Raw genomic sequence first — 15,000 nt, 5'->3', positions numbered from 1 at the left:
CCAACATTACTGTGCTCACTCTGTATTATCTCTATTTCAGTACGAGTATGTTCCTCTTCACACGCCGATCTTGGTGCCATATTTTGAAACACTTCTGCGTCCCACCACTACTCTCAGAAGGCCCTAGTTGAAGGGACACAAGTTTTTCATGGTGCTATTATAGTTCCAGCGACATTTTAACTAGATTCCCACGTTAAGAACTTGGAAAGCAATTTTGAAACTGTCTGTAGCTTGTGAAAATAATCGGGGTGATAGTAATTTCAGAATATGGACCTTGGTCATGTTATAGAAGGCAGTACTAAGTCATTGCAGGCTATGGTGATGTAAAGGCCACAACTATCATCTCCCTTCCATCTCCCTCTCGGTGGCTCGACTGACTTCTGCGTCCCACCTCCATTACTCTCAATAGACCCTAGTTGATGGGACACAGTTGTTTGAGGGTTCTATTATGGTTCCAGTGACAGATTATTTAAATTCCCAATTCATGAATATGAGAAGCACTCTTGAGAACCTGTCTAATCATCTCTGTGGCCTTTGAAAATAATCGGGGTGATAGTAATTTCAGGATGTGGACCTTGGTCGTGATATAGAAGCCAGTATTAAATCACCGCAGGCTATGGTGATGTAAAGGCCACAACCATCATCTTCCCTCCCTCTCTCTCCCGTCTCGGTGGCTCGACTGACTGGTGCACTTGTGAAGTTTTTGCCTCTTCCCAGAACTCTCACGTTTAAGGCGGCCAAATACCTCATTACCTTATCATTCGGCACTGCACTCGGCCAATGTTCGAAAATATCAATAGAAAAACAACAGTGACATCAAAATAATCCCTCAGGAAAATAGATAAATAAAAAAAAAAAAATGGAGGGACAAGCATATATAATCTACTTAAACTCATTCATAAAACAGTGGACACGCGCCGCTGACCATCCGCCTCCTGCTTCATTTGTGTATTCGTTTCCACATTTTTAATGGTAAATACTTTGATATGGTTGCTTTTCTATTTTTATATTTCTATTTTGGGAGATATGCTCAGGGCGAAGCAAATTGATGCGGTGATTGGAAATAATTGGAATATGGAAATTTGGGCAAGTATTAAATCATTCAGCGTGTACCAATCAGGCGGGGCAGCGAGGAGGCGTGTAGTTTATTTATAAATGCTCCTTAACAAGCCGTATTTACTCCTGCCTTTGACTTCTTCACTCTCTATTATAAACTTCAAGGGGAAGACTTCAAAGCACTTCTCTAATTTTAGATAAACCTTTTGTCCTCCTTTCTGTAGGCACTGGCACTTCATTGGATCTTTTCTCTCTCTCTCTCTCTCTCTCTCTCTCTCTCTCTCTCTCTCTCTCTCTCTCTCTCTCTCTCTCTCTCTCTCCTGTTCATTTTCGTTGCCCTTAGCCAGAAGTCATCTTACATAAAAAAAAAGCTGTACGTTCCAGCTATGATATTTTTACCCATCCACTAATACAGAAAATTTCCAGACTGTATGGAATCAACTACTGCATATTTGAAAAGGAAAAATAAAAACGACATGGTAGTGAATGAGAAGTTAAAAGTATCTTTCATATCTAATTAAGGAAAATATTATGCTTTTTCTTAATATAACTTGAGATTATATCGTATAAATTGAAAATAATCATATGGTATTGAAAACAACTAATATGCTTTTTCACTTGTCAGTAAACTCCCTGTGCATTGAGACTCGTACACTGTTTTCTTCTCCTTCCTTTACTTTATTGACATTACTTGTGTACAGTATCTTGCACTTCATTCAGTCTGTGTCACATATAAAACGTCACATTCCCTGCTCCATATTCTACAGCAAACTTGTGTGTGTGTGTGTGTGTGTGTGTGTGTGTGTGTGTGTGTGTGTGTGTGTGTGTCTACTCTCCAGTAATGTCATGTCGTGAAGTCAATGTTTCTCTTTAATTCTAATGATCGTTTTTTTTTTCTTTGCCCTTTTTTCCCATCAGTAAGTAGTGACCGTTTAGGTAAATGTGACCTCCTTCCTGCCCTTCTTTCCTGTTTCCATTCCTCCTCTCTTTTCTCTCTCTTATTATTCATTTTTGGTGTTTATTTTGTTTCTGAAATGTCTCTCATATATATTCCTTTGTACCTCGGATGTTGTTGTTGTTGTTAACTTTTTATAATTATTTTAATAGTTGTTATTTTTATTGTTGTTTTGCTAATTTTATTATTATCGTTTTCATGGTTGTTGTAATTTTTGTTGTTGTTATTGGTGGTAGTGGTGGTGACTGTGTTGTTATCATTGTTATTGTCATTGTTGTTGTTGTTGTTGTTGTTGTTGTTTCTAAATAACGGATATTCTGAATATAGCAGTGTTCGAATTACAGACTCGTGGGAAATGGCCAAATGAACTACTACTAATACTACCACCACCAGTATTACTACTACTTCTACCACTACCACTATTACCACTATCACTTCTACCACTACCACCACCACCATCACCACCACCACCACCACCACTACCTACTACTACTACTACTACCACCACCACTACTACTACCACTACTACTACTACTACTACTACTACTACTACTACTACCACTACTACTACTACTACTACTACCACCACTACTACTACTACTACTACTATTACTACTATTTCTACTACCACTACCACCACTATCATTACTACCACTACCACTACTACTACCACTACTAGTACTACTACCAACACAACTACCACTACCACCACAACTACCACTACCACTACTACTAATAATACCACTACCACTACCACTACTACTACTACTACTCTTACTACATATACTAGAAAACAGCTCGTTCTGAAATAGAGTGGCAGATGACTAGCGTAGAGGACTCAGTAATGGAGCTGTTATTGGCGAGTCACTGGGGAGCTGTAAAGGAAGACTACATGAATTTATGGAAGAGATTATGGTAGAAATAGGTAGGCGTTCTTCATATAAGAGATAGCCACACGTACGTCCAGATGTCTTCTTGTTGTTGCTCATATCTCCTACCGCTACTGCTAGTATTATTATTGCTACTACTACTACTACTACTACTACTACTACTACTACTACTACAATAACAGCAATAACGACAACAACAATAACAACAACAACAATAACAACAATAACTACTATTACCAACTACTACTACTACTACTACTACTACTATTCTTGCTACTACTATAATTACTACTACTACTACTACTACTACTACTATACTATTATTATTATTTCAACAACAACAACAATAACAACAACTACTACTACTACCACTACTACCACCACCACCACCACCACCACAATTAATAGCCAGCCCATTATCTCCCTAGCGGATCTAGGGAATAAACAGGAAAACCTCTTGGCTTCCACATTTTTTATAGAAAGACAGGAAATAGGAGCCGTTCTCTTCTTTACGTGGATGAGGATGGGGTGGAGATGGGTTGTGGTGATGGGAAGGCATTGATGCGGTGATCTCTTGGTGATAGAGGTAACGGTGGGTGGTAGAGGTATGGTGGTGATGATGGTGATGATCAGTGGTGGTGCGTAGCTAAATTGGTGATGATGCGGTGAGTGTAAATGACAAAGGATAGAAGGTTATGCTGAATACAATGGTGTTTATACTACACACACACACACACACACACACACACACACACACACACAGAGAGAGAGAGAGAGAGAGAGAGAGAGAGAGAGAGAGAGAGAGAGAGAGAGAGAGAGAGAGAGAGAGAGCGCTCTTAATGTTGGCAACCAAAAAGCTATTAAGATTATTGTATAAAATCCCAGTAGTGCAACGTCAGCAAATAAACAGAGAGAGAGAGAGAGAGAGAGAGAGAGAGAGAGAGAGAGAGATTCTATGATGGCTGGTTGGCTGACTGAGGAAGATTAGATCAAATGTCCAATACACACACACACACACACACACACACACACACACACACACACACACACACACACACACACACACAATACCTGTTTGCGACGTATTGTGAGAGGGTGTCAATGAGTTGTTATCCTTTGCCAGGTGGAGGAAGACATCTGCCAGAACGAGGAAGAAGAGGTGGAGGAGGAGAAGAGAAAGAGGAAGAGGAGGAGGAGGAAGAAGAGGAGGAGGAAGAAGAAGAGGAGGAGGAAGAAGAAGAGGAAGAGAAAGAGGACGGACAGAAAGTGAAGGATGAAGAAGGTAAGATAAGAGACAAGAATTGTATCTTAAGTCAGAAAGTTCCCCTTCTCTCTCTCTCTCTCTCTCTCTCTCTCTCTCTCTCTCTCTCTCTCTCTCTCTCTCTCTCTCTCTCTCTCTCTCTCTATTGGAAACGAGAGTGTGTGTGTAAGTATTCAGTACTGGTAGAAGAGAGAATATTATCTCCTCTTCCTCTCCTCCTCCTCCTCCTCCTCCTCCTCCTCCTCCTCCTCCTCCTCCTCCTCCTTCTCCTCCAGTAATCCCTAATCCTTACGTCTTCCTCAATTCGATCTTTCTTTTCTCCTGGTCTTGTGGTATTGGTGCCTACATAAAGTATTTCGTTTTCTCTTGTGCTCTGCTTCCTTCTCTTTTGCTTTTTCTTCGACTATCCTTCTTTCGCCGTTCATGAATTAAGCTATTAACTTTTTTTTTCTCTATTTAATTCTCTATTCATTTATTTCTCTCTTTCTTCCAATCTTTCTTTAATTCGCTCTTTCACTCTTTCTTTCTCTTCTTTTCCTCCCGGTATTCATTTATTTAATCTTTCTTTCTTTCTTTCTATTCTTTCTTTCCTCCTTCCTTTCTTCAGTTCTTTATTTTCTTTCTTTATTTATTTCCTTTTTTTTTTTCTTAGAGTTCTCGCAGTGTCTGACTTTCCTCCCCACCCATCTCTTTATCCCTCTCGCCCACTACCGCCCCTTCCCCCTCCGTGGCCATTTCCGCGGAGACTAACAGGAAGAAAACACCTCTGTCTTCCTCGTTTAGGAGTAGCGTGCCGCCAGAGGGCAGAAAACACAGCTTTTTCTTTTCCCCTACCAGAGACTTCCTTTATAACCCTCCTCGCTGAGTCCCGCTTCCTCCCTTCCTTCCTTATTGTGCTGCGTCTTTTGTCACCTTATTATGTTGGGCGGCACTCCCTCTCCTGTAAATGGCACTGGCACTTCTGGTTGTTATGGAGTCTTTCACCTGTTGGCACTGTCCCTGTTACTTGTTGCAGAGGACTGACTATACGTGACGGTCGTTCGTGGAGCTTGTGAGAGAATTTGTTTAAGTTTGTGAACCACTTTATATCTATTGTCACCTTTCTGCTAATCACTGTCTGTCTACCTATCACCAACTATCTGCACATCACTACCTGTCTATCATCATCCTGTCACCACCTGTCTTCATATCACTAGTATTTTATTATTTGTATACCCATCATCTGACACTACTATCATCACCTACATATCTTGCAGTTTATCACCGACCATCACCACCTGTCTAGATACCACCTGTTGACCATCACCACCTGTCATTCCCATCACCACCTGGCACTCACCTGCAGACTGGTAGGGCCCCACGTACGACACCATCCTTACTCGAACCCGCAGTGTCTTGAAGGTGCTGATGGAGTGCGGGCCCAGACTCAGCCGACACTCCGCCTGCACGGTGCCGCCCGCCGCTGCCACCTGTAGGGAGAGGAAGTTGGGTGGGTGGATGAGTAGATGGATAGATATGTCGGTAGTTAGATAGAATTCCTTGTCTGCTTCTATTCTTCCACCTTCCTATGACGTGAGCTCTTTCAAAAGGGAGGTTTTTAGACACATTTCCTTCCAATTGTGATGATTCTCCTGATATTTGTTTTGGGACTGGTAACTCAGTGGACCTTTTCTTATTTATCACGGTGTCTCTCCTACATTAACAAGAAAGAGTTAGATACATAGATAGATACATAGTTAGGTAGATAAAAAGATAGATACATAGTTAGGTGGATAGAAAGATAGATATATAGATAGATAGGTAGCTAGATAGATAGATCGATCAATAGATAGATAGATATATGAGTAGATAGACAGCCAAATACACACATAAAGACACAAGTACACACAGATATTTGCAGGTAAGCAGATGGAGGAAGCGGTACATGAATTGATAAAGGTTGGATTAGTAGATAGATAGCGCTATGAATTTCAAAACAGCTCTCTTTTTTTTTTAATTGACCTCAACATATCTCTTAATTAGTTGTACAATTTTAATCTTTCCGAAAATACGAGGCGTACAGTGTAATACGAATAGTTATCAATAGCTATGGTCTACACACACACACACACACACACACACACACACACAGAGAGAGAGAGAGAGAGAGAGAGAGAGAGAGAGAGAGAGAGAGAGAGAGAGAGAGAGAGAGAGAGAGAGAGAGAGAAGGGTGGTTGGTTCGAGATAACGTGTTTCAATACATCCACAAAGGGGGAGTGATTTGAGGGTATTCAATTAATCAAAGGTTATATTGTGATTGTGTTTATATAGTTATGTGCATCGCGGCATCTAAGCGTTCTATTATTCAGTTTTCCCTTTAGATATGATTGTTACACGAATTATATAGGCGTATCCATCTATCTTTTGGTGTGTGTGTGTGTGTGTGTGTGTGTGTGTGTGTGTGTGTGTGTGTGTGTGTGTGTGTGTGTGTGTGTGTGTGTGTGTGTGTGTGTGTGTGTAAGGGAGACTCGCCAACGGCACAAGAATAGGAGAAAAAAAAATAAATAAAAAGCTCTCATTTTGCCGCTCCCGAAAGTTAATTATAGAAAGAGTTTCCAAAAAGTTGACCAATTTAGTTCCGTAGGTTTTTTTTAATCTCTTTTACTTTTTTCTTTCTATACTCCGTTGTTGACAGTTCAAGACTCGGAAGGAGTAAAAAGCAGAAGCGGGTAGAGAATCGCAGGGTTTATTAATGAGATGGAGTGAGTAAGGGTGGGAATGAGTAGTGAGTGGTGAGAAGGTTATTGGAAGAAGAAGGGCATTGTCTCGAAAGCTGTCTCTGGATTCTGTATACAGTGAAATTAACTTCGTATGTATGGATAGTCCTTTCAATGAAATACGTTTTGTTTGACTTATTTTGTGTGGTGAGAGGAGGTGGGGTGTCGGGGGACGAGGGATGCTTACGGGCATGACTACGAATCCTGGTTACGGTTCGGGGTTAGCAAGGGCATCCAGTCCATGTTAGATTAGATTAGGAAGGCATCCACTCAAGGTATCGGCTCACAAATGTCATAACTAAATAATTCACCGTGTTTCAGTTTGTGTCTATTGATTTCATTTATTTTCTATAATGAATTGTCTGTATTATCACTAGTTTTCTCTGATTTCCCAAAGAAACACAGATATACTGAGACGTAATGCAAACTTTCCACGCGACACCTTGCCTCAGCCTGCCATTCCCCGAGGCACTCGCCCCCAGGCAGTCTTGGCGTCCCGTGCCTGCTGCCGCTCCTGACTTTGCCTCTCTCTGGCTCGCCTCTTCTTCCTGGCACTCTTCTCCTTGGCAGGCACTTCCTCCGCTCCAGTGATCTTGTGTTTGAAAGTGAACGACTGAGAGGAAGAGAACGAAAACTTGCGGAAGGAGGAGGAAGAGGAAAGAGAAGAGGAAGACAAGACGAAAAAGAAAAGATAAGAAGAAGAAATAAAAGAAGAGAAGGAGGAGGAGGAGGAGGGGGACGACCTGTTCCTGCGTTGCCTGGCCTTTCCTGGGTGTGGCTCGCTACACAATTTGGTGTCGTAGAGCATTCTTTTTTTCCGGATCGCAATTGTTTTCGCGTCTCGTTGGTGCGCCTGGAACCTGATGGTGGCTTCCTTGGTGTCGCGTGGGTTTGGTCTGGGAGTGTGACAAGACCGGGCTAGTGGTTCGTTTCCTGTTTCGTTAACCTGAAGTTGTACATATCCAAAGAGAGTGACTGGTGCGTTTTCTCGATGCGGGGGACGTCAAGAAGAGAGAGTGGTCCATGTGTGTGTATACTGAACGGGATGCTCGTAATAAAGGCAGCGTAAAGAGAAATGTTCCGCGGACTTGTGCACAATTCCACAACAAAACCCTTCAAAGTGCGGGGCGAAATCCGGAACTGTATCGAAAGCCGGTGTTCAGTGAGTCGTCGCATCGTAAACTGATAAATAAACAACACGTGATTTGTAATGATATGTGTGTGTGTGTGTGTGTGTGTGTGTGTGTGTGTGTGTGTGTGTGTGTGTGTGTGTGTGTGTGTGTGTGTGTCCCGTCTTGTAATCACTGCAGATGTCATGAGTGGTGGCAATCTGGAACCTCATTCATGCAGCCGTTTCTACAAGTTTCATTGTTGTTTTTATCTATCAATCTATCATACGTATTTGCTTACTTACATGCATTGTCTGACCCACTGCTAACCTAGTGACGAGGCGAGAACCATAACTTAGATTTCTCCTTCGTAACCATGACAGTAAAATCTCTGCGTCTGTTCAGTGCATAAAGAAAAAATAGATAAATAAAAACAAATCCACTTAAATAAATCTTCCCAACCAGCAATCTGACATATGATTCATACACAAGATTAACCCCATTCACTACTAGGACGCATTTTTACCATGGAAGTGGGTATGATTAGACGATTTCATTAACATTAGGAAGGGTCTATGGAGGTCAGAAGATTAATGGCCAGAATCTCTACCATCTTAATACCCACATAAGTTTCTGAAGCTGTATAAAATCATTAAATAGTAAGCAGAATGAATATGAAAACCCGTCATAGCACTGAAGGGGTTAAAAGAATAGCAATCAGACATCAGGAAGGTGGTAAGCCAGCCCTTTGTAACTCTATACCTTTACGTCTTCACCTCTCTTTCCTTCCGTAATCTCACCCTCCTGTCATCACTTATCACACTGTACATCCGTCTGTGTGTCTGTGTGTCTGTCTGCCCTACCTCTTCCCCATACGTCAGTGTTTGGGTGGGTGGGGAGTACTCTTCCTATTTTTACCTATTATACTCCCTGCCTAATTATATTCCTCGTATTAATGTCAGGGAGGGTGAGGAGGAGCCTTAGTACTTCTCTCTCCAAGTCAAAGCAACAGAGATATGTTATTTACTCGCTTATTAGATCAAAACAATGGACCTACAACAAACCTTCACTTGATAAGATGAACACAGTTGAAAGAAAACAACTTAAAAAAAAAAAAGACTTCTCCATCAAAAGGGCTTCCTGGTACACCTTTTGTACTGTAACTCTTCCTCCTCCTCCTCTTTCTCCTCCTCCTCCTCCTCCTCCTCCTCCTCCTCCTCCTCCTCCTCCTCCTCCTCTTCTTTCTTCTTCTCCAGGGACACTAATAAATCAGTAATTGGGCAGGGAGGGTAGTGGGGGTTCATAGATCCTTGTCTTCTGATTAGGCGTGGTGGGGAGGAGGGATGGGATTTATAACTCTCAGGAGGAGGAGGAGGAGGAGGAGGAGGAGGAGGAGGAGGAGGAGGAGGAGGAGGAGGAGGAGAAGGCTACGAAGAAGAGGAAGAGGAAAAGATGGTGGTGTTGATGAGATGTGACGAAGAGAAAAAAGAAATCTGGGAGAAAGGAAGAAAAGAAAGAGAAATAATAGAGGTGGTGATGGTGGTGGTGGTGGTGGTGGTGGTGGTGGGAAAGGGTTGTGAAGACGAATGAAGAAGAAGAAGAAGAAGAGGAGGAGGAGGAGGAGGAGGGAAGAAGAAGAGATGGAAATGTTGATGAGAAGTGACGAAGAGGAAGAGGGAATCCGGAAGGACGAACTAATAAAGGAAAGGGAAATAAAGAACAAAAGAAGGAAAAGAAGAACAGTAGAATGACAAGAAGGAAAAAGAAAAAAAATAAGAAGAGAAAAAAACAGGACAGGAAAATGAAGAAAAGAAAAAAAAAACAAAGAAAAGTAAAAAAAATGGAAACTTAGGAAGAGAAATAGGGAAAAGAAGATAGAAAGTAATAAAAAGAAGAGAATGAAGAGAATAAAGAGGAGAAGAGACAGAAAGTGAGAGAAAAGCTTAGAAGAAGAAGGAGAGGACGGGAAAAAAGAAAAGAGGAGAATGTAAGGGAGGAGAGAGAGAGAGAGAGAGAGAGAGAGAGAGAGAGAGAGAGAGAGAGAGAGAGAGAGAGAGAGAGAGGTTAGAATCTAGTGATGTTGATCCCCTTGAAGACGCCGGTTAGGGATTGGATCTGCTGTTTGCTTTGGCTTGGATCACCCTCTCTCTCTCTCTCTCTCTCTCTCTCTCTCTCTCTCTCTCTCTCTCTCTCTCTCTCTGTGTGGACAAATCAAAGGTGCCAAAATGCGGTTTATCTCCTCCTCCTCCTCTTCCTCCTCCTCCTCCTCCTCCTCCTCCTCCTCCTCCTCCTCGTCTTTCTTGCCTTCTTCATCCTCCTGTTTGATGATGATGATGATGATGGTGGTGATGATGATGATGTTGATAATGACGATGATAGTAACACCAACAACAACGATAATAACAATGACAATAACAACCCAATAATAATAATAATAATAATGATAGTAATAATAATAATAATAATAATAATAATAATAATAATAATAATAATAATAATAATAATAATAATAATAATAATAGTAATGATGGCAATATATGAATCGATTTGGTTATTGATTGTCCGACATTCTCTCTCTCTCTCTCTCTCTCTCTCTCTCTCTCTCTCTCTCTCTCTCTCTCTCTCTCTTCCTGTATCCTTTGTCTTTTTTCCCCTCCGTCCTTGCTTTTTCTGCCTTCAGTCTTCTCTCCATCCTTTCTTTCCCTTTCCTTTCTCTTTGTGTCCTATTCCTCTCCCGTCACTTACCATTCTCCTTTCCTCTTCATTTCTCTCTTCCTTTTCCATAATCACCCCTTTCTCTTTTCCTTCCTTTTCCTTTCCTTCTTTTCTTTCTTTCTTCCTTGCTTACAACCTTTCTTTACTTTAATTTTTACTACTTCTGTCCTTTCTTCCTTTCATCCTTTCACTTTCCTTTCACTTTCCCTTCATTTTGTCTTTATTCCTTCCTTCCTTCCTTCCATCCTTTCTCTTTTCCTTCCTTCCTTGTTTACTCCCCTCCTTCCTTCTATCCTTTCTCCCTCCGTCAGTTACTCAATGCTCTTCTGATTACAAAGAGCCCATTAACGAAAAAAACGCACTAGTGTTTGCTTGACATTTGTGTTCCTTCGTGCTGTTCACCACTCCCTATCTCCCTTCCTCTCTCTTCCCTTCTTACCTCTTGTCCTGGAACTCTTAGGGAGAGGCCTGGAAGATCGACCCCTTGGGAGGTAGTGTTGAAAGGTGAGAGGTATTCGTCCAGCACCTGTTGGGAGAGAGAGAGAGAGAGAGAGAGAGAGAGAGAGAGAGAGAGAGAGAGAGAGAGAGAGACAGAGAGACAGAGAGAATTAGTTAGTTAGTCAGTTATTGTTTTAAGAATGTAAGTTAACCAGCCAGTTATTTAGTTAGTTAGTTAATTAATTGTTAGCCAACCAGTCACTCAGTCGACAATGAATCCGTCAGTAAGTCATTCGGTTAGTTATGTTATTAGATACGCCAAGTTATGTTCATTGAATGTTACCTTAAGTTAGCCCATCGTCTATTGTCTTCGGTAATCCATGCATACCTGGCCACGTTAATGGGTGTTGAGTGTTGCTGCAAAACTGCTACTGTATATCAGGGTTGGCTGGCAGGCGGTGTGACCTTTATACCTCTATTCCATTATTTGACTCCACCATTTTTTGTAACATTTAAGTACCATTTTTCTATCCTCTTTAATTCCGTGACCTTCTGTATTCATCTCCCACCCATCCACCCAATCCATTCTTTTTTTTTATCATGACATTTTCATTATAATTTAAAAGCCCTTTCATTTTTTTTTCTCATGTTCCTGTTTGCTTATGTTACTTCGTTGTCAGTTCTCCTTTACACACACATTTATTTCTCTCATTTTTTTTTCTATCCTTCATTATTTTTTACTCCTCATCCACTGTCATTCTTTTTTATGATTCTCCTCTTTTTTTTCCTTTATACTCTCTATTTTCTTCCTTTCTCGCTTTCATTCCTTCCCTTTCTTATTTTTCCACCTTCTGATTCTTCCATTATTTCTCTCTCCCTTCGTTTCTCCTTTATTTCTTTTCTCATCTATTTTCCTCTAGTCTTTTTTTCTTCTCTTCGTCCCTTTTCTTTTTCTCCTTCATCTATCTATTCTTTCATTTCTTTCTCATCTTTTTAATCTGCTTCTGTTTCTGTTTCTCTTTCTTTATTCTCACATTTACATAATCCCTCTTTTTTTCTCTCTCTTTCTTCGTCAGTCCCTTCTTTTTTTTTCTCCTTCATCTCCCTATTCTTTTATTTCTTTTTTATCTTCTTAATCTGCTTCTGTTTCTGTTTCTTTTTACTAATTCCACTTCTTCCTCTCTCTTGTATTCTCACATTCACATAATTCCTTCTTTCTTCTCTCTTTTTCTTCATCAATCTCTTCTTCTCCCTCCCTCTCCTTCTCTCTTCCTTCTTATCTTTTTTTCCTTATCACTCTTTCCTTTTCACTTTCTTCATCTTTTCCTTCCATCTCCCTTTTTCACTCAAATCTTCTTTACACGATTTTTCTTCCTTTTCTCTCTCTTTTTTTTTATCTTCCTTCATCTTCTCTTTTGTCTTCTACACGATCTTTTTATTTCTTTCCTTTTCTCTTCCCTTCCCTCATTCTTCTTTCACAAATCCTTCTTTGTTTTCCATTGCCACTTTTTTCTCTCTTCTCTCCCTTTCTAACTCTTCTTCTTTTCCCCTTCCCTCTTATTCTTCTATACGATCCTTCCTCCTCTCTCCTTTTCACTCACTTCCCCTCATTCTTCTCTCCTCTACTTATTCTTTCTTCTGCCACACTTTTTTTCTCTCTTCTCTCCACCTCTTTCTTCTATACGACCCTTCCTTCTCTCTTTCTTTTCCATTCGTCTTCCCTCATTCTTCTCTTCATATAAACATTCCCTTCGTTTACCTCCACCACTCTTCTCTCCTCCCTCATTCCAGGACATTCTTCACCTCCTTCCTTTCAATCCTTCTCTTCTCTCCTCTTCCCTTCTCTCCTCCACACAAACACTCCCTTCTCTGCTTTCTCACACCAGCACACTCAGCCCAGTGATACATTACATTTGCTACCTGGCTGGCTAACGTGTTGACTTAATTGCGACACCTAATTATATTGCTGTTTACCTGAGCTTGAGATATGTAGATCACCAGGTAGTTAGGCCAGATAATTACATGGCCACACCTTCGCCTCTCACCTTACCTGGCCACGTATATACAAGAAGCGTTCATGACCTACCGCCAGTAATGTCACTTAAAGGTCATTATCTAGTCTCTTTACTGGTTATTATCGTTCTTTTTGCCTTCACGTCAATTCATTTTTTTTTTGTTGTATTTTTTCTTTCATCTTTTATTTTTTAATTCTTTCTTCTTCATTTTTTCTCTCTCTTTTTTTTCTTTCTCTTTCATTCGTATGACTTGTTTGCTTTCCTTCAATTAGTTTTTTTTCTTTTTTCTCTCTCTTGTTTATCTTTATTTTTTCTCTTTCCTTCATCTATTCTCTTTTCTTCCATTACTCTTTTGCATCGTCTTCTCTTTCACCTCTTCTGTTTGTTTCATTCTCTCTTCCTCAGTCATCCTCTTTTCTTCACTTCCTTTTTTTTTTGTTTTGCTTTACTCCTTCCTATCTCTCTCTCTCTCTCTTCTCTCTCTCTCTCTCTCTCTCTCTCTCTCTCTCTCTCTCTCTCTCTCTCTCTCTCTCTCTCTCTCTCTCTCTCTCTCTCTCTCTCTCTCTCTCTCTCTCTCTCTCTCTCTCTCTCTCTCTCTCTCTCTCTCTCTCTCTCTCTCTCTCTCTCTCTCTCTCTCTCTCTCTCTCTCTCACTTATCTTCCTTTACTCTCCCTCACTCCTTCGAATTACTCCCTCCCTCACCCATCCATCTATCGACACATCAACCTCACCCTCCTTCCTCTTCTTCCTCTCCTTCCTCCTTCCTCACTTATCTTCCTTTACTCTCCCTCACTCCCCTGAATTACTCCTTCCCTCATCCATCCATCTTCTTCTTCAGCTTCATTTACTTCCTTTCTCCTTCTCCTTCCATCCGTTTATCTATCCTTCCATTGTCATTCTTCTTGTTTTCCTCCTCTTTTTCTCTCTTTCTCTCTCTTTCTCCCTTACTCAATTGTCTTTCCACTCCTGATCCTTGGTGGTTTTTCTTTCTTTTTTTCTCTCTCTCTCTTTCTTTATTATCTTCCTCTCATTCTCTCCTTTCCAGCAATCCATCTATCCTTTATCATCACTAACCTACATTTCCTATTTGTTCGCTCACCTATTCTCCTTCCCACCCCTCCTCTTCTCTCACCTTTCCCCTTTCCTTCCTCTCTTTCCTAGCGTCCCTCTCTCCCTCCTTCTACTATTCCTACACCTGCTCACCTTCCTGCCGTCCAAGTACCAGCTTAGCACAGACAGGTGTCCGGGGGGCGCGGCGTGGCGGGGGCGACACCCTATCTTGATGACCTCAGAGGTTTGGTAGATCTCCCTTGCTCCCACCACCACAGGAGGGGACAGTGGTTCTCCTGTAAGGGGAAATAGAGAGTGATGGTAAGTGTTGGGTGAAGTGGCGAGGTTTGTGTGTGTGATAGGAAGGGGGAGGGATGTGTGTGTGTGTGTGTGTGTGTGTGTGTGTGTGTGTGTGTGTGTGTGTGTGTGTGTGTGTGTGTGTGTGTGTGTGTGTGTGTGTGTGTGTGTGTGTGTGTGTGTTTGTGTGTGTACTGGTATGATGTTTTATTGTAGTGGTAGTGGTGGTAGCAACCCAGCAGCAGCAGCAGCAGGAACAGCAGCAGCAGCAGTAGCAGCAGCAGCAGCAGCAGCAGCAGCAGCAGCAGCAGCAGCAGCAGCAGCAGCAGCAGCAGGTAGCAGTGGTGCAGTGGCAGCGTTAATGGTTGCTAGCAGCAGCAGCAGCAGCAGCAGCAGCAGCAGCAGCAGCAGCAGCAGCAGCAGCAGCAGCAGCAGCAGCAGCAGCAGCAGCAGCAGCA

General features: G+C 41.6%; 1 protein-coding gene across 1 annotated transcript in view; it reads right to left on the bottom strand.

The window, feature by feature from the left end:
* Positions 1–15,000, bottom strand: part of LOC123514552 — an 85,519-nt gene that overhangs the window by 13,284 nt on the left and 57,235 nt on the right. The window contains exons 5-7 of the mRNA XM_045272492.1: positions 14,399–14,541; positions 11,182–11,268; positions 5,502–5,631 (exon numbers count right to left, since the gene is read on the bottom strand). Of these exons, the coding sequence (XP_045128427.1) occupies positions 5,502–5,631; positions 11,182–11,268; positions 14,399–14,541 (360 nt within the window). The remainder of the gene's footprint in view (positions 1–5,501; positions 5,632–11,181; positions 11,269–14,398; positions 14,542–15,000) is intronic.

Source organism: Portunus trituberculatus, chromosome 38, assembly GCF_017591435.1.
Source record: "Portunus trituberculatus isolate SZX2019 chromosome 38, ASM1759143v1, whole genome shotgun sequence".
Classification (NCBI taxonomy): Eukaryota; Metazoa; Arthropoda; class Malacostraca; order Decapoda; family Portunidae; genus Portunus; species Portunus trituberculatus.
The sequence above is the reverse complement of the archived record's forward strand: the minus strand, read 5'-3'. Positions and strand labels throughout refer to the sequence as shown.